The following is a 20,092-nucleotide window of genomic DNA, read 5'->3' as shown; positions in this document are numbered from 1 at the left end:
GAACACTGAAGTTAGAGATTAAAAGCGAGCCAGTATCTCTGTTAAAGGAGCCTTCAGACAACTAAAAAGCTGACTGACTGATGTCCTGTAACGCTTCACCTCTGAGGAGGTCATGAGATACATTTAGAAAGAAAGAGAAACAAACTGAGACTGAGAGACTCAGAGTGAGATACATGTTGAAACATGTTTATTCACAGTAGTGATTTGAGCTGACGGTTAACACAAATTAAATGGACAAGCAACATACAACAATAATAGAAATGACTTAAATACAGAGGTACCCTGAGAGAAAATGATTACATGTTACTATATAATACTGTTGATATGGGTTTATTACATTAATTTTAGCTGGTAAAGTGTTCTGATGTGGGCCTATAAATGTATTGTTGCTGTTAATATTTGCATGGTTAATGTGGCGAATGACACCAAAATATCCTATGCTTTGAAAGGCCTTTGAACGCCTCAGGTTTCTGTGACTTGGGTTCTCATTTGTTTGGGCAGCTGTCAATCACTTTCTCTGTTCTTGGGGATTAACCTGTCGGATTGTTAGAGGGGCGGGACTGGAGGGAAAGCGAGGGAAATGAGGAGAGAAAGCTGCGGAGAGAAGCGGAAAGACGTTTAGTCCGAGCAAACTGTCAAATAACTTCATGGAAAAGTATTATTTACCGTTATCAAGCGGAAGTTTATGCGACTGTTTGCTTATTTTGTTAAGAGTGTAACCGAGCGTGTTGTAGAAGTGAGGGCTCGTTACTGGCGCAAGCTGAAGACCGAGATGGGACTGTTGCTAGCTGTTAGCATCGCTAGCTGCTAATCAGGAGACACCACGGATGAGGTTGGACATTGGACGTTGCTGCGGCTGCTGCAGGACGGAGGAGTCGGTGACGGACCGAGCTTCGGGACAGGACCGAGCCTCGGGACGGGTCTGTGGTCACGTCGCTGCCTCTGGAAGAGGTTTTGGAAGAAATTGCTGGACGGCTTCTCCGTGGTTCGGGTGAGTGTCCTGACCTGCGGTTTGAACGTGGATTTCTATATGAGCTCCAGCATGCCGCCATCACTGGTACCAACTGAAACACTACACAAACCCCGGGGTGTTACTATGTAGAAGGTTTCTAATGTGAGTGTATTTCTTGGTTATGAGGTGATTCAAAACAAAGGAAAAAGATATTTTAGACATTAAAACTGTTTATTATTGCTAAATCCTTGTTTGAAGGTGTTTTTAATGCTGATGATGTTTATATTGAATAAGAGCTATAGTTACGGTTAAAGTCAACTGCATGGGAAAATTAATGCTCTTAACAGTATAGTTGCAATTAATAAACTAACCAGGCCTCTCTGCAATTTAGCCAGAGTCATTTTTAATGTGTGTTAGTTATTGTAAAACATCCCAAATTATACATTTTAGTAGCTCTCACCAATTCACTCCCATGCAGTCTGATACATTAAAGAAGTATTCTTGAAAATAATAAAAAGATAATCATCTCAGGTGTGTTTAGACTCCTCTGAGACCGCACATACATTGTGTTTTGATACTGTACCTGTCAAAGACAAAGCCGGGCCAGTCCAAACCGGCACTGATGCTTCTCTGTTTCACATACAGGTAACAAAATGTCAGATAATTAAAAAAAACAAGACAAACCATTATTTCTTTTACATTTTAAAGAAAAGCTTTGCTACCAGCCAGTTTCCATTCTGAACTCACTCAGTTAATTCAGTTGATCTCATGCTACAACTGAAGGGTGGCGTAATAAAGACAAAGTTCAGACACACATGTACATTAATGTGTTAAGTTGTCCTTCATGAAGTTGAACAGCCATCAAATAATGTTTAACACCTCTATCTACATCTATATCTATATACACCTCTATATCTGAAACTACATTATTTGAGTACAAGAACTTCAATTTATTTTGAGTTTACAAAGACCAAAGACCACAGGAAAACCTTCTGAAGAAGTTTTACCCCTGTCTAAACTTCTCATCCCCGCTGGGGGGCGCTAAAGACGCAGTGAGGGAAGGAAGGAGGCGTGTTATCCAAATAGAAAACACTTCCTCCCTTTAGTCGCACCATGAAGACTCAACTCCACTGACTCAACTCAGCTGTTAAGTGGATGAAACTTACTTCTCATCAGAACATGAAGATCTTCATTCTCTTGCTTCTGTCGAGCCACTTTGCATCTTCAGGTAAGATAACTTTCCTTGAATTACTTCCTGAAAGCAGTTTATGAAACACAGAACAGTTCACCAGTAAACTAGTGACCTGAAGATGGAGGCTGCCTATCTTTATATTTCAGATCAACGAGTGTGCCCAGCTCAGGGCTCAGATAATATGAAAATGAATTAGGATGTGCCTCTATAGTTCCTAAATAACTTTGAATTGTGTTTAACTTTGGAACAAGCAAAGAACCACGTCATTTATCAGGAACATACTGTAGTCCTAAAGCCTGTATTACTGTGCTGTGTTACTGGAGGCTGTATGTTGTAAATGTGGGGTAAAACATAGGAGACAGAGGACTTCAGACATCATACCAGCATTTTACTACAGTTTTAATATCTGAATATGTCACAGACACTAAGACACTCCATTTCTTTTACTTTTACTTTCTCTTATTCGCTCCCTCTCGTTCCCCCTCTGACTATCTTGGTCTTTCAGAGGTGTAAAAACAAATTACGTGATCATATGTTTCTATAATCATCAAAGTCAAACTCCATGTAAACAGACAGAGCAGGCAGGAGCAACACAGCTGCCACACAGTACACAGGCATCCAGTGTGTCCAGCCTGTTAGGTGGTTCAGGTAGATGTGGACTGACATTGTTGTTACACAGAGTTGTTCTTTGTCTTTTATGGAGTGCAGGAAGAAGGAAAGCTTCTTTATGATGAGGCAGTTATAGAAGATGATCAGTTTTATTGCCCTGTCACAGGATCAGAACAACTGTCATGAACAGTAGAGGACTGAAAAATAACAGTCATTGAGAAACTTTATTGAAAGTCGTTGCACAATAGCAAACATACAGTATGAAAGGACAAACCACAGTTCATTTTATAACTTTCAAGCTCAGTGTGTGTCTTCTAACAGTAAACTCACTTCACTTCACCAACAAATGTTGGTGGTGGACACTGGTTTGTGACCTCTGTGTCTCTCAAGGATGGGAGGGCTGATATGACCATAAAATAATGCCACGATATTTGTAGGCTGTTGCTACACAAAATATATCTTGATATTTAAAATAATGTCCTCAAAAGCACATTAATGCGAGGACTGGATAACAATATGAAGTATCACAATATTCAAGTATTAGAACAAATAGAACAGTCTCGTAAGTTCAGAAAATGACATCAAGTAATGTCGCCTTTAAAACCAGGAAAAGACAACACTTATATCATGATATAACAATATCCACAATCTAAGATGACATATAGTCTCTTATCATAGTAACGGTGTAATATCAACATGTTGCAGCCATAAAGGATGCTCACGTTCATATTAGAAGGGGTACCCGATAGTTAAAAGTACTTTGAGTGTAACTTCTCTTTAAAGTCTGTCCAAACACCAAAATGCTTCTCAGTAGTTGGTGGGCCGTACTGAACCCTGTAATGATAGAATAGGTAATAGATAAGTTAGATAAGAAGATTCATGCTGTAGATGGCAGGCCATAACCTTAAGTGTTACCATGACATCATATTTATGATGAGTGTGATGATGATGTGTGTATTTATACTGAATGTATGAACCTCTTCTGTCCTGCAGTGAAACACTCCCTGAAGTATATCACCACTGCATCTTCTGGACTCCCAGACTTCTCGGAGTTTGTTGCAGCTGCAGCGGTTGATGGAAATCTGCTGGGCAACTGTGACAGCAGCAAAAAGATAATCGAATTAAAACATGACTGGGTGAAAAAAGTATTCGAAAATGATCCTCACCACTTGGAGGAGTACAAAGGATCATGTTTTGGGGGGGAGCTAACTGATTTCAAAGCCACAATCAATAGTTTGAAACAGCGCTTCAACCAAAGTGGAGGTACAGTATGTACGATGTTATATTTCACCTTTAACTTTTCTTTATAATTATAAAAATAATTTAGTAAGATTTGTATCAGAAATATTTGGAATTGATGTTATCAGCCTCCCTGGGCTGAAAGAAAGTTTTCATCATGCACAGTGAAAAAGACTGAATACTTTACTGACTAATACTGCTTCAGGGGATGACTGGACCACAGAACATCTGATTGGTGTGCACATTGAAACACGAGGATCCAAGAACCTTTAAATCATTTATTGAGTTGGGAATGCTCCATCAGATGGATGGATGAATGACAGGATGGATGATTTCTGTACAACAGCAAATATAGATCAATATATATGAATACATGCCAAAACTAAGTAACACAAAAAGTGCATGAGAACAAAGGAGCTTACATTATTAATGCATCCATGAAGGATGAGTCTTCTGTAATCCTTCACTGTGATTCTGTTATTCAAAACAAAAAGTAAATCCAGAATAACGATACACAATGATTGTAAATCTAAATATACGCCGTGAGCCATATTTACAGGGTTAAGCTTCTCACAGGAGAGGAAGTAGGAATCAAACAACTCCAGATAATACACCACGGTCTGGTGGGAAGACAGATACACATTATAAATACTGGCTGCATTTAAACATCACTTAAAAGATATAAACAATACGTCATCTGGATGCATGTACACATAACTTAAAGGATACAACAACAACGTATCAGGAACATGTTGTCAGAATAAGTTCAAACAAACTAACATGTGGCAGCATGGTCTCACACAGAGAAACATACAGGACACACCCAGCATATATGTCCTCCCCTTACTAAACTCCTTCCCTGCACACAGGTAGGTGAATCTCTTCACCAGTCAAAGCCTCACACAACTGACGCTCGACTTGACTTTTATTAACTCACAGAATATAACTATTATACTACACAACTAGAGAAAACTGTTGTTGTGTTAGTCCTCTCTATAATAGTTTGGACTCAAACCAGGGACGCTGCATCACTGTTCATCGTTGGCATCTTAAACCTTAAAGTGATGAGGTGAGGTGTTTCTTTCTCTGTCTCTGTCTCAGGTGTCCACATTTTACAGAGGTTGAGCGGCTGTGAGTGGGATGATGAGACCGGAGAGGTTAATGGTTTTAATCAGTATGGTTACGATGGAGAAGACTTCATATCAATCGACCTGAAGGCAGAGACATGGATCGCTCCAAAACCACAGGCTGTCATCACCAAACTGAGATGGGATGCTGACAAAGCTAGAATGAAATTAAATCAGCACTACCTCACAGTGATTTTCCCCGAGAGGCTGAAAAAGTTTTTGGCCTATGGGAGGAGCTTTCTGCTGAGAACAGGTAGAATCACATGACCTGATGTAGTTTAATGGACACAATCATGTTCATACAGTCTGCTCAGACTGAACTGCTGCTGTGTTATCACTGCAGTCAGTCTGACATTACATTGTTTTCTCTGTTTATTTTCTGTAGCTGTAAGATTCAATGTTGTCCTAACCAATCAGTACACACTGACATTTTGGCTGTTCTGAAATTTCTTTCCATCGATGCTCAGACTGTGATAGCCAGTGTACACTTAGCATGAGTTAAGTAAGTTTGCTCAGTCTCAGTGTTTTAAACTAGAAATTGTTTCATTGAACTCTCTCCAGAGCTTCCCTCAGTGTCTCTCCTCCAGAAGACTCCCTCCTCTCCAGTCAGCTGCCACGCTACAGGTTTCTACCCTGACAGAGCCGCACTCTTCTGGAGGAAAGATGGAGAGGAGCTTCATGAGGAGGTGGACCACGGAGAGATCCTCCCCAACCACGATGGAACCTTCCAGATGAGTGTTGACCTGAACCTTTCATCAGTCACACCTGAAGACTGGACGAGGTACGACTGTGTGTTTCAGCTCTCTGGTGTGAAGGAGGACATCATCACCAGACTGGAGAAAGATCGGATTAGGACCAACTGGGGTAAGAGTGAGATCAGAGGGTGCTGAAGGGGAGTGCATGGGAATTGATCTTGGAAAAAAACAGTAATAATAAACTAGTTTGTTTAAGTTTAAATTTGTTCTAACCTGCTTCATCTGCACCATTCTTAATTTATTGTATTCAACAGTGAAGCCCAGTGACATGACCGTCCTCGTCACTGCTGCAGTGGTTGTTCTTGCTCTCATTCTCATCGGTGCTGCTGGATTCATCATTTACAAAAAGAAGAAAGGTGAGAGAGAAAAAGGAAAGATTTCACTACTTTGATTTCAGCCTTTGAGTTGATTTTTTTATTCAGGTTGCAAAATTAAAACAAGCATCAGAGAAAGTCAATACAGTCAGCACTAAACAGACTGAGTATAAACAGATACTCAGTTTGAGTGAGTAGAAGAGAGGAATAAAGTGACTAAAGATAATCAGGCATTTACAACTGTGACTGAAATGATTTGTCTTTTGTTTTGATTTCAGCCATTAGCCCTCCATCTTGTAAGTAAAACTTACTTTGGTTCTATTTCAGCTGATCTGACTCACACTTCATGTTTTAGATTCACAAATGTTTCACATTATTGTGCAGATTAACCTTTTCAACACTGTTTCCTGTATTAATTGTTTCTAAAAGTTCAATATGGGATGTTTGTTTCTGACCTGCAGCTCCTGACAACAGCACAGAGCTCCCTGAGCAGCTGAATCCAGAGACCTGAATGACAAACACACTCAGTGACTCTCCTGGTGTCACTTTATTTAGCTTCGCAGAACTAAAGACAGTAAAAGATGGCTTCTTGCACTATAAGTAACGTTATATAAAAAGGACTGGTTGAAAAGGTGGGACTGTTCTATGTTCTATCTCTCTGATTGGTTGTTTTTATGTTTCATTGAGGTGATGACAGATGATGCAGCTCTGATTATCATTAATTAAGAGAGAGTTAGCAAAGCGCTACACCTCACCATGTGAAGAGACAGTAATGTAAGATAGTTTGGTTTGGGACTTCTAACACCTGATTTGTTGGTGTGCTGTCAGTTGTCTGCGTAGAGTAAATGGAAGAACTGAACCGTTCTGTGTTCTTTATGTTACAAAGGAGTTGTTAATGAACAGTTTAAGCTAAAAAGAGGTGTTCATCCAACCGTTTCATTCGACCTGTATGAAATAATCAGACAGGCTACATCAGGCCTCTTCAACTACTTTTTCAGAAGGGTTGGATTTGAAAAAGAAATGAAAAGGACAGACTTTTTCGTTCCCTGTGTCTGAATTTGTGTTAAAACATGCCCTATTTTTAAAAACTTTTTTCTCCACTTTGTTGTTATCTATGGTAAGACTAGTTGAACCAGACAGCAGTGATGGTGGTTTGACTGCTCAGTGGGCCGTGGGATTCATGTGAAGTTGCCAGTTGAACCAGTTGGGCCAGGCAATGTAGTTTAGACTGAGCAGTTCCAGTGTAGATATAAGGCCGGGTCATACTGCAGAGTTTCTGCTGTTTGTTGTTTGTTTGTTTGCTCGGCTGAGTGAAGGATTTAAAGGCAGCTTAAAGGTGTTTAGGTCAGGGTTAGAGAATAGTGTCTCCTGTCAGAGGGCTCAGTAGATAGTGGACCAGTCTGATACCCACTGCAGTTCAATGATGGGTCAGAACGTCATTCAACATGAACACTGTGCAACCAGCTGTTGGTACATTTTACTGTGTATTGATTGTTGATGAATTCTCCTTCTGATCTGATCTGATCTGATTAACCCAGGTGCGGAAGGAGATTCAGGATACGTGATGCCTTACGTTGAAGTGTCTGATGAAGCTCACTAGTTCGTCTTTACAGGCCGACTTAAGTTACAAACTATTCTAACTCTAACTTTACAACTTGTACATTGATCAGTTTATAGAAAACATGTATAGTAATTGTGTGTCTGTTTATAGTCTAACATCACCTTTAACTAATAGAGATTTAATTTAATCACAAAAGTTGTGTTCATCTGTGAAGATTATCTTGACGAACAAAACATGTAAGAATCATAACTTGTGTTTGTCACGGAGATTATTATCTGTGATATTCTAAAATCCAATTAAAAAAATCCAAAAATATGTTATTGCTGCACCACTCTATAGATGGAGAATATGGAGTTTGGTCTGTCATGGAGCCAGTGCGTCTCTCGTATGAGCGCTGAGCAGAGTGGGAGATGTATATCCACAAATTTACAACTATGAACTTATGAGACTAAACATGTAAATTCCTTTACATTGATGAACATGAATGAATGTTAAACTCAAATGTGTTGTTCTTTCTTTTTGTGCTGATGTTTGTCTTTTCAATAAAATCCTCACATTTTAAAAGTTTGGTCCACATGGTCATTTGTGACGACACTTCAATATATTACCTGAACATTCAGTATTCTCACAGAGGATTTGAATGAGGAGATTGATATCAATGTTAACTCTGAGCAGTCTGAGACAGCTGCAGTGTTACATGCTCCCCCTCTGCTGGCCAGGATGCGCACCTGTGGCCGATGCTTGGCCTCCTGTCTTCCCAGGTGAAAGCAGTCTGGGTGATTGAGGACAACCAATAGGAAGGGGTAGGGCGCTAGGCGCCATCTCTCTGTTCCTTCCACCATCTGACACAGCAGCAGTCAGTCAGCCTGGAGGCTGACTGGGGTATTATGTCTTGTTTGCTTTCATCTGATGGGTGCAGTAATCCTGTTTTCATGGCTTTGTTTCAGTTAGGTTTAGTTTGTTTCTTTGTGTTAGGGTACAGAGTTAGTCCCCAGCTCTGACGGCCCTTGTGGGTTGGTCTGGGAGGCTGCCCTGCTTTTGTTTGTTTTGTCCGGCCCATCAGTTTGTTTGTTTGATTGTTTTGTGGTTTTTCCATTTGTTCGGTCGTTGTTCATTTAATAAATTCATCTTCCTTTAACTGCAGCTTGGCTTGGTTATTTATGTTAGACCTGTTTTATGTACTTTCTGTAGGGGGTCGTAACACATGCAGCATGACTTAATGATGGAGGAAGAATGAAAGAGTGAGAACAAAGTGACAAAAGTGTGCATGTTGTCTGTTAATGAAGTATATTTGTTACATATATGTAAAAAAGAAAAAGATATGGTTGTGATTTTATAATACTGATGATGAAATCAAAACCCAAATCTATAGATTTTTATAAAGCACTTAAGTTTTCTCAACATAACTCTTAGAAATATGTCTGCTTTATTTTATTGCAAGAATTAAAATGATTGTAATCAATGTTGATTAATATTGTTCCTTTACATGTGTTTGTCCCTTAATTAAGATAATAACATTTAGATATGAAGTATTTCACAGTCATTATATTCAATATTTAAATATCGAGTTCATTGACTAATCTTATAATTTCTGATCACATATTTTTAAATTAAAAGTTAGTAAACGGTGAGAAGTAGTCAGACTGTGCATTATTATACAGAATATATCTGTATATACAAATGAACTGTGTAATCTCTACTGAAAGTCACATATTATATTAAAATGTGAATAATATTTTTACACCACTTAACCACCACAATCATCCTCACTCAGAAATAGTCATGGATAAAGACCAAGTAATGAAGTGAAGTCACTAGTAACGGCAATATCCCAGACTCCCTTACAAATCGTGTGATTTTAAGAGTTGTTGCATCACGAGGAGAAACTCAATCAATTTTGTGAAACGGTTATGGCAAATTTTAAATCATTGGTGCCTTCTTGTAAATTTCGCATTTAGTACAAAAGATGTTTCCATCTTTGTAAAAAAGTGTCAAAATCTCACAGTTTTTAATAAAATAAATATTTAAGAGACCCATGGTAATGGATAAAAATATCATTAGATCTCCTGCAGAGATTATTAGATGGTCTTTAGAATCATTTACCAAAAAGTTGCTCAATTCAGCTGATTTCTACCATCACACAGTTTAACCACAAAACCAGAGTGTGACCTGTGGAGGAGCTTCACTTGACACGAGCTTCTCTTAAACATGATTTGTGCAAAATTGAGGAGTCAAGCCTGCTAGCAAGTAGGGCTGCCACGATTAGTCGACTAGTCACGATTATGTCGACTATTAAAATCGTCGACAACTAATTTAATAGTCGACGCGTCGTTTTTTGTTTTTTTTTTACTTTGTTTTCTCTCTCAAAACTGCTGCGGCACCTTCCACTGCCGCGTCTGCCTTTCTGTCCTTGACACACATGCGCAGTAGTGGTAATCTGGGTCAGCTGTGGTGTCACCTGAAGTTACACCAGACGGGCTCTCTGGTATCATGGCTACCCGGCGGCAACGGAGCTCAAAAGTGTGGGAGCATTTTAACTTGCCTTTCACGGCAGCACATGTGCGATGCACGAGCTCCTGAAAAGGAAGCACGTTGTGGCTGACAACGACGATGGAGAGGGACAGTCGTCTCGTTAAGCTAACTGGCTAGTTAGCTGCTAACATTATCGTAAACAGAGAGCTAACTTACTACTTACTCATATTGATAGCTGTAAACGTTAACATTAGCGATGACGATCTGATTCATTAGCCTTAGGAACGAGAGCGTTGTGCAGTTTGGGATTATATAGAGTCAAAGTGTAGTAAAGTTGAATACAGTTCGTTGTGAGCACTGAGCACAAAATGCACTTTTGTTATATTCAGGGATGCAAACAGCGCGCAACTCGCTTTTTTCGTGGCCAATTAGGTGACTCGTGTGAATAGTTCAGATCTGAAGAGTTTTTGTTTGGGGGGTGCGTCTCAGCTCGGGTCAGTAAAATTAACAGGCTGACAGTGAAAATCACGTGAAACTGAGGCAAACTCATTCATGGTTGCCACAACCCAAAGCGGCGCGTAGCCGCGTGCATTCGGTGCGACGGCGACGCCGTTTTTTCCCCCCGTGCATGTCCGTGGAGCTGTGCGCCGCGGACGTGCACGGTTCCCTACGTTGCTGTGTCAGGCAGGTGTTTCCCACGGAGCTCCGCCCCGTTTCAAAGGTGAAGGAAGCCCTCAGTGGAAAGACGTTGCCTCCGCGATGTAGAATGTGTTTTATAGAAGAGAAACACCTATTCAGGACCGCTGACTTGTATCATCAGAACAGACACATGTGAAAATGTAAACACAGAAAGCTGAAAATCACTGGACATGTCTGTTGGGATTATACAAATCAACAGTGTAAAGTAGAGTTGTCAAGATGTATGCAACTTCAGTAATTCCTTAGGTCAGCTAGTGCCTTATCCATTTACTCAGCTGTTTGCACTTTATGCTACAATTGTTTGTTGCTACAAGCATATTTCATTAAAGTTTTAATGAACTATCATCTTAATTGTCTTCATTTTTAGTTAGCATATACCTTAAACACTTCAAGCTGAAAGCTAATGATTGTTATATAAGAGCAGCTGCATGCTGGTGCGATAAACTGTATGTTATACATTCAATTTACGTATGATCCAATTAGTCGACTAATCGAAAAAATAGTCGGTGATTAGTCGACTATCAAAATAATCGTTTGTGGCAGCCCTACTAGCAAGACAGGATGCTATGTTTTTGCCATGAATTTCTATTTTTCTGTATCTTTATCATCATGGTTAATGCATATAATTAGACAATTTTTGTTGTATGGTTCATTCATGAGGGTGATTTATAGCTAACGCACTTTTAAGAAGATACCAGCATGAACGCAAGTCTTACCATCAAGTGTTGCTCACTTGAACTCAAAGACAGGCTAAGTCTGACCCAATCTCTGACTGGAAGCTGTTTTGATATCAAGATAGTTGGTGTGGTCGGGTGTGTGGTCGGGTGTTTCTTAAGATAAGGACTTTGCCAAATAAACTGTAGTATTCAATGTTAACACTTTATGTGAGGGGTGTTGATGAGGACTGGATCACTTGGAGGCAGTTTGGCTTATTTTTCTTCTCAGGACAGAAACACTCAGTCTGCGAGGATAAAATAATGGAAACTGCTGATCCAACTCGGTCCTTCACTCACTCGTCTTCATCAAATCAAGATGAGAACGTTATTGTTGTTGCTTCTTTTCTGTCACTTTTCTTTACCAGATCACATTTTAAATCTTTAAACTGTTTAAACTTCACAGTCCACTCGACTCTCCAAGTTTAGTTTCACTTTCAGTGGAGTAGGCGGACACTATTTTGTGTGGGCCAGTGCAGAATGATGTGGACCATCTTTTCCCAGAACAAAAAAGGACTTATAAGACCTTAGAAGTAGCAAAAAGGACAAACTGCGACAAAAAAGATTCTGCATAGCTGTCTGTCAAGGACATCATTCTCATGTGTTTGAGTTCATCATTATTTCACAAACTTGTTGCTTTTCCCAAACTATTTGTGGGCACAGATCCAACAAGCCTTCTCTCTCTGGTCGCAGCTCTTGATTTCATTTTTTTTTTTCTTTTTTTTTTTCCAAAGTCAGAATGGAGATGATGCTAATGGATTCCAGAGATCCATTTGTAGCCCAAGCTGCCCCCAGACTGACCACTGGGAGGAAATGGACCCCATCTGTAGCATCAAAGCAGGCAATGGCAGCACTCCAGCACAGGGACATCGTGGGCCAAGTGCAGCAAGGAAGGAGCGGTCTTGGCCTCGGGGCAGGTACACCAGCCTGGAACAAGGCTTCTCTCTTCCAGAGACGCAAGCTTGTGGTGGAGGAGATACGTCGGCAAGAGGAGGCAGCAAGGTGTGCCAAAGCTGTCGCTCAGGCAAAGCAAGGCCAATGGATGACATGGGAGGGAGTGGAGAAGAGGAAGATCTCCTGGAAAGAGCTGTGGGAGATGGAGACATTCAGGGCAAGCTTCACCATCAAGGCTGCCAATGATGTCCTGCCATCTCCCAAAAATCTCAACCAGTGGTATGGAGAAGATTCCACATGCCCCCTCTGCCAGACCCCAGCAACACTCAAGCACATCTTGGTGGGCTGCAAGACCAGTCTCACTCAAGGTCGTTACACCTGGCGTCACAACCAGGTGTTACGGTGTCTTGCAGCAGTGCTGGAAGGTTGACGGACGAGCGTGAATGCCCTCCCTCCTTCCTCATCACACCAGCCGACAATGACATTTGTCCGGGAAGGTGAGGGCCAAGCCAGACTCTCGACTCAGGACCAGATGCTGGATGGCCAGGCAGGGCACGCGACTGGAAGCTGTTGGCAGACTTAGGCCAGAGGCTCTGCTTCCCAGCTGAGATTGCGTCAACCAACCTCAGACCAGACCTCGTTCTATGATTGGCCTCACTCCAGCTCGTCTACATCATCGAGGTCACAGTGCCCTGGGAGGCTGCAGTGGAGGAGGCCTTCGAGCGAAAAAAAAGCTGAGGTACACCGAGCTGGCAGCTGATGCGCAAGATCGAGGCTGGACAGCGAAGGTCCGACCGGTGGAAGTAGGCTGCAGAGGGTTTGTAGCCTCATCTACATCGAGGCTGCTACGGGAGATGGGAGTGCGAGGGAAGCCCCATCGGCAGACAGTCCAAGGCCTCTCCAAAGCTGCGGAAAAGGAGAGTCAGTGGCTGTGGATGAGAAGAAAGGGCATCACCTGGGCCCTCAAGTGAGCAAATGGCATCTAGGGAGTGAGCCTGGGACGCCAGGAATCACTGCTGAACCATCTGGAGGTGTCGTGGGCCTATCAGCAAACACTTCTAATATTACATCAAGTAATGTCAGTATTTTGCTCACTGCTCCAGATTTGGAGCTCCAGTGTGTGTCCACGTAGGGAGATGTGTGGTGATGATGAGTGTGTATTCATACTGAATGGAAGCTGTTTGTCCTGCACATTACATTTAAAACTTTTGCATTTTGCTCCTTCACAGCAAAGAAACACACTTAACATCATATTTATGATTTGTTTGTCCTGCAGTGCTACACTCCATGAATCATTTCATAACTGCATCAACTGGAATCCCAAACCTCCCAGAACTTGTGGCAACACTAGAAGTTGATGAACTTCTGATGGGGTCCTGTGACAGCAACAAAAGGCTGGATCTAAAGGACATTGCTAAATCATTGTTCACAGAGTATCCTGAGTGGTTGGACCGGTACAGACAAAGATGTTTCCAGTTTTTGCCAAACACCTTCAAAGCATTGACTAACAGTTTGATGAGTCTCTACAACCAAAGTGGAAGTAGAGTATGTAACATGTTATAGTCTGTTTAACTTTTTACTGTTCTGCATCTTAGTTGTAAAGTGACCCAGGGCCTCAAGATACCAATCAGTTCAAACTCTAACATCATTTTACACATAAGCTGAAATAGAGATTCATGTAAAGCAAACCATTCTGATTGGTTGTTTTATTAATTGTTGTTTTCTGTTGAATTCATACTCAAAACAATCAGGGGACAGCGTATGACCAGACTTAAGTTACAAACTATTCTAACTCTAACTTTACAGCTTGTACATTGATCAGTTTATAGAAAACATGTATAGTAATTGTGTAGTAAGACACTTTGTGGTGGTAACTTTTATGTCGCAAGTGTGATGTCGTCTGTTTATAGTCTAACATTAGCTTTTTACTAATAGATATTTATTTTAATCACAAAAGTTGTGTTCATCTGTAAAGATTATCTTGACAAACAAAACATGTAAGAATCATAAACTTGTGTTTGACACAGATAATATTTTTGGCGACATTCCAAAATTAAATTTAAAAAACTCATAGACTTCTTGTGGAGGGAACCAGGTCGATGCTAACTTCAGGGTTAGCCTCCAAAATTATGTTATTGCTGCACCACTCTATAGATGGAGAATATGGAGTTTGGTCTCTGGAGTCATGCTATGCGGGGTCAAGGTGAAGTCTGAACAAGTGAGTCTTGAGTCTTTTGCTGAAGATAGCGAGTGACTCTGCTGTCCTGACATTGGTCGGGAGTTTGATTCACCACTGAGGCGCCAGAACAGAGAAGAGTCTTGACTTCGCTGAGCGACCTTTGTTTGCTCTCAGCAATGGCGGTACCAGCCGGCCAGCAGATGTAGTGGAGCGAAGTGCTTGCACTGGGACGTGTGGTCTGACCAGCGTTTGGTGGTAGATGTGTGCAGTTCTGTTGACGGCCTTGAAGGCCAGTACCATCGTCTTGAATTGGATGTGGGCTGCAACAGGAAGCCAGTGGAGGTCACGGAGGAGGGGGGTCACATGGGAGAATTTGGGTAGATTGAAAACAAGGCGTGCTGCAGCGTTCTGGATATGCTGCAATGGTTTAGTCGCAGAGGCTGGGAGTCCAGCCAAGAGCGAGTTGCAATAGTCCAGGTGGGAGATGACCAGCGCTTGGACCAGGAGTTACGTTGCGTCCTTTGTGAGGAAAGGCCGGATCCTGCAGATGTTGTAGAGGGCAAATCTGCATGATCAGGCCACTCCAGTGATGTTGGGGGTGCAGGATAGTCTGTCGTCGAGGATTACACCAGGTTCCTCTCAGTCGATGAAGGCGATACTGTGACGTCCTCGACAGTGACTGACAGCTCCATGCGAGGGCAGTCTTTCCTGGGGATGAAGAGGAGTTCAGTTTTATGAAGTTTTGAGCTTGAGCTGGTGTGCAAGCGGAGATGTCTGAGGACTGATGAGTGGGACGAGACTCTGGCGGCACGGAGGGACTCGGTCACTGTGAGGAGGGCCGTCTCAGTGGAGTGAGCAGTCCTGAAGCCTGACTGATTGGGGTCAAGGAGGTCGTTTTGTGAAAGATAGGAGGACAGTTGGTTGTAGACGGCGCGTTCCAGGGTTTTAGAGAGGACTGAAAGAAGAGATACAGGTCTGTAGTTTCGGATGTCAGCTGAGTCTAGGGTGGGTTTCCTTAGGAGTGGCTTTACTGTAGCTGTTTTGAAAGGAGCTGGAATAAAGCCTGAAGTGAGGGAGGAGTTGATCAGGGTGGTGAGTGATGGCAAGATGTTGTGTGAGATGTCTTGGAGAAGAGAGGAGGGAGATGTATATCCACAAATTTATGACTATGAGACTAAACATGTAAATTCCTTTACATTGATGAACCTGAATGAATGTTGAACTCAAATGTATTGTTCTTTCTTTTTGTGCTGATGTTTGTCTTTTCAATAAAATCCTCACATTTGAAAAAGTTTGGTCCACATGCTCATTTGTGACGACACTTCAACATATTACCTGAACATTCAGTATTCTCACAGAGGATTTGAATGAGGAGATTGATATCAATGTTAACTCTGAGCAGAGTTAGCTTACAGACAAGGTTAGCTTAGTTTAGCATGGACACTGTAGTTAGCGATTAAACAGCGAGCCGGTATCTCTATTAAAGGAGCCTTCTGACAACTAAAAAGCTGACTGACTGATGTCCTGTAACGCTTCACCTCTGAGGAGGTCATAAGATACGTTTAGAAAGAAAGAGAAACAAACTGAGACTGAGAGACTCAGAGTGAGATACATGTTGAAACATGTTTATTCACAGTAGTGATTTGAGCTGACGGTTAACACAGATTAAATGTACAAGCAACATACAACAATAATAGAAATGACTTAAATACAGAGGTACCCTGAGAGAAAATGATTAAATGTTACTATATAATACTGTTTATATGGGTTTATTACATTTATTTCAGCTGGTAAAGTGTTCTGATATAAATGTATTGCTGCTGTTAATATTTGCATGGTTAATGTGGCGAATGACACCAACATATCCTATGCTTTGAAAGACCTTTGAACGCCTCAGGTTTCTGTTACTTGGGTTCTCATTTGTTTGGGCAGCTGTCAATCATTTTCTCTGTTATTGGGGATTAACCTGTCGGATTGTTAGAGGGGCGGGACTGGAGGGAAAGCGAGGGAAATGCGGAGAGAAGCTGCGGAGAGAAGCGGAAAAACGTTAAGTCCGAGCAAACTGTCAAATAACTTCATGGAAAAGTATTATTTACCGTTATCAAGCGGAAGTTTATGCGAGTGTTTGCTTATTTTGTCAAGAGTGTAACCGAGCGTGTTGTAGAAGTGAGGGCTCGTTACTGGCGCAAGCTGAAGACCGAGATGGGACTGTTGCTAGCTGTTAGCATCGCTAGCTGCTAATGAGGAGACGGCGGACGAGGTTGGACATTGGACGTTGCTGCGGCTGCTTCAGGACGGAGGAGTCGGTGACGGACCGAGCTTCGGGACGGGTCTCTGGTCACGTCGCTGCCTCTGGGAAGAGGTTTTGGAGGAAATTGCTGGACGGCTTCTCCGTGGTTCGGGTGAGTGTCCTGACCTGCGGTTTGAACGTGGATTTCTATATGAGCTCCAGCATGCCGCCATCACTGGTACCAACTGAAACACTACACAAACCCCGGGGTGTTACTATGTAGAAGGTTTCTAATGTGAGTGTATTTCTTGGTTATGAGGTGATTCAAAACAAAGGAAAAAGATATGAGCCACAAGGTTTAGACATTAAAACTGTTTATTATTGCTAAATCCTTGTTTGAAGGTGTTTTTCATGCTGGTGATGTTTATATTGAATAAGAGCTATAGTTACGGTTAAAGTCAACTGCATGGGAAAATTAATGCTCAATAACAGTTGCAATTAATAAACTAACCAGGCCTCTCTGCAATTAAGCCAGAGTCATAAATATCATATTACATCAATTCAAACAAAGGCAGTGAGTCGCTGTTGGTGTATGATGCTATAAGACAAGAGCTGTGTTAAAATATGTTCAGATGAGTTTATCAAAGTGAAGTCCATGTGTTAGGGCTTTGACATTTGCCCAAAAAATCATATTCGAACTTCGTTTGTTTATTAATATTAATATTCGAATATTTATTGATAATATTTTGATCATTAAATGCCTCCAGTAAGACCTATATTAGTATCAAAAGAAAGTCGTTTTTCTGTTGTTCTATGTTCTGTCCACCAGAGGGCAGTGTATCAATCAATAGACAGAAAAGTGTTGACAGGTGGGCTCTCAAGTTGCTGGTCGTGGAGTGGTCGATAAGTTTAGTCTTACATATTTTACAAATAACTTTGTCCTTTCTCATTATTTTTCCTTGTTTCAGGAAACCAAAGAAGCGCAACACATTACTCCTTAAATTTTCCGGTGTGTATAGTTCTCCTTCCGCACTCGCAGCCTTTTGCTCCGCCATTGTTTTTCTGTGAAAGAGTGTAAACAGGCGTCAGGCGCTAACGACGTGATAACGTCATCAGTACAGAAGCCCCAGGTGATCAATGCTCATGAGCTTGCGTTTCACAAAACAGGCTGAAAAAAGCCTCGAATCTGGATTGAAAACTACGTTTTCAGGCAAACACATTTACCAAAAATAATGCTTATTATAGGTTCGAATATTTAGAAGCTGCCCGATATTCGTTCGAATATCTTTTTTTTTTAATATTCGAATTATATTCGAATACCGAAGTTTGATGTCAAAGCCCTAATGTGTGTTAGAATATAAGTTGATATATCCAATGTAAAGTTTGTCTGGACTTGAAAGTGAAAAAGCCTGTTTTTACAGTTTGACACTGGTCCAGTGTTAAAGTCCTCCTCAGCCACTGAAACAGATATACATTGTGTTTTGATACTGTACCTGTCAAAGACAAAGCCGGGCCAGTCCAAACCTGCACTGATGCTTCTCTGTTTCACTGTTGGGCTGTTTGATATTATGAAACTCTGTCAACATAAAGTGAAAAATGGGACTGTTCACTGTGGAGTGAGGCAGATTTTGAATGCCTGCAGGTAACAAAATATCAGGTAATATAAGAAAATAAGACAAACCATTATGTCTTTTACATTTTAAAGAAAAGCTTTTCTGCCAGCCAGTTTCCATTCTGAACTCACTCAGTTAATTCAGTTGATCTCATGCTACAACTGAAGGGTGGCGTAATAAAGACAAAGTTCAGACACACACGTACATTAATGTGTTAACTTGTCCTTCATGAAGTCGAACTGCCATCAAATAATGTTTAACACCTCCATCTATATCTATATACACCTCTATATCTGAAACTACATTATTTGAGTACAAGAACTTCAATTTATTTTGAGTTTACAAACACCAAAGACCACAGGAAAACCTTCTGAAGAAGTTTTACCCCTGTCTAAACCTCTCATCCCCGCTGGGGGGCGCTAAAGACACAGTGAGGGAAGGAAGGAGGCGTGTTATCCAAATAGAAAACACCTCCTCCCTTTAGTCACACCATGAAGACTCAACTCCACTGACTCAACTCAGCTGTTAAGTGGATGAAACTTACTTCTCATCAGAACATGAAGATCTTCATTCTCTTGCTTCTGTCGAGCCACTTTGCATTTTCAGGTAAGATAACTTTCCTTGAGTTACTTCCTGAAAGCAGTTTATGAAACAGAACAGTTCAGCAGTAAACTAGTGACCTGAAGATGGAGGCTGCCATCTTTATATTTCAGATCGAGTCTGCCCAGCTCAGGGTTCAGATAATATGAAAATTAACTTGTTACTGGAGGCTGTATGTTGTAAATGTGGGGTAAAACATAGGAGACAGATGACTTCAGACATCATACCAGCATTTTACTACAGTTTTAATATCTGAATATGTCACAGACGCGAAGACACTCTATATTTTACTTTCACTTCCTCTCCGTCACCCCCTCTCGTTCCCCCTCCGGCTTCCTCACTCCTTCAGCAGGGTTAAAATATATTACGTCATCATATGTTTCTATAAATATCAGAGTCAAACTCCATGTAAACAGACGGCAGGAGCAACGTGTGTCCAGCCTGTTAGGTGGTTCAGGTAGATGTGGACTGACATTGTTGTTACACAGAGTTGTTCTTTGTCTTTTATGGAGTGCAGGAAGAAGAAAAGCTTCTTTATGATGAGGCAGTTACAGAAGATGAGCAGTTTTATTGCCCTGTTCCAGGATCAGAACAACTGTCATGAACAGTAGAAGACTGAAAAACAACAGTCATTGAGAAGCTTCATTGAAAGTCATTGCACAATAGCAAACATACAGTATGAAAGGACAAACCACAGTTCATTTCATACCTTTCAAACTCAGTGTGTGTCTTCTAACAGTAAACTCACTTCTATCAATGACAACACTTATATCATGATATAACAATATCCACAATCTAAGATGACATATAGTCTCTTATCATAGTAGCGGTGTAATATCAATATATTGCAGCCATAAAGGATGCTCACGTTCATATTAGAAGGGGTACCTGATAGTTAAAAGTACTTTGAGTGTAACTTCTCTTTAAAGTCTGTCCAAACACC

The 20,092-nt window shown here is 41.2% G+C and overlaps 3 protein-coding genes across 7 annotated transcripts in view; all 3 read left to right on the top strand.

The window, feature by feature from the left end:
* Positions 1 to 562: 562 nt before the first annotated feature.
* LOC311273334 (uncharacterized protein) lies at positions 563 to 15,941 on the top strand. Of its 3 annotated transcripts, XR_014624657.1 has the most exons (3): positions 563 to 991; positions 12,372 to 13,605; positions 13,804 to 15,941. XR_014624657.1 is itself a non-coding variant. In XM_084380337.1 (2 exons), exons 1-2 carry the CDS (start codon positions 828 to 830, stop codon positions 12,955 to 12,957), a joined length of 750 nt encoding a protein of 249 aa, XP_084236463.1. In that variant the 5' UTR covers positions 563 to 827; the 3' UTR covers positions 12,958 to 15,941. The 3 variants fall into 3 exon arrangements, 2 of the variants coding, with proteins under 2 accessions (XP_084236463.1, XP_084236464.1); XM_084380337.1 differs by having other exon boundaries at positions 12,372 to 15,941; XM_084380338.1 differs by having other exon boundaries at positions 12,368 to 15,941.
* Positions 1,634 to 20,092, top strand: part of LOC311273320 (major histocompatibility complex class I-related gene protein-like) — a 23,789-nt gene continuing 5,330 nt past the window's right edge. Inside the window, exons 1-7 of one of the 3 annotated variants that reach the window (XR_014624656.1) lie at positions 1,634 to 2,180; positions 3,747 to 4,016; positions 5,094 to 5,372; positions 5,681 to 5,983; positions 6,129 to 6,230; positions 6,467 to 6,484; positions 6,650 to 7,442. Coding sequence is in view for 2 of the 3 variants with exons in the window: in XM_084380321.1 (XP_084236447.1) it covers positions 2,108 to 2,180; positions 3,747 to 4,016; positions 5,094 to 5,372; positions 5,681 to 5,983; positions 6,129 to 6,230; positions 6,467 to 6,484; positions 6,650 to 6,699 (1,095 nt within the window). In the remaining variant the exon portion in view is untranslated. Of the gene's footprint in view, positions 2,181 to 3,746; positions 4,017 to 5,093; positions 5,373 to 5,680; positions 5,984 to 6,128; positions 6,231 to 6,466; positions 6,485 to 6,649; positions 8,628 to 20,092 lie in introns of those variants that run through there. The other 2 variants (XM_084380321.1, XM_084380322.1) reach the window with 2 other exon arrangements.
* LOC311273292 (uncharacterized protein) overlaps positions 17,015 to 20,092 on the top strand; it is a 16,681-nt gene continuing 13,603 nt past the window's right edge. Inside the window, exon 1 of the mRNA XM_084380272.1 lies at positions 17,015 to 19,155. Coding sequence (XP_084236398.1) covers positions 19,083 to 19,155 — 73 coding nt within the window. The 5' untranslated portion in view covers positions 17,015 to 19,082. The remainder of the gene's footprint in view (positions 19,156 to 20,092) is intronic.

This window comes from Pagrus pagrus (assembly GCF_965226575.1).
Source record: "Pagrus pagrus genome assembly, chromosome: 17".
NCBI lineage: Eukaryota > Metazoa > Chordata > Actinopteri > Spariformes > Sparidae > Pagrus > Pagrus pagrus.
This window is presented reverse-complemented; position numbering and strand designations above follow the sequence as displayed.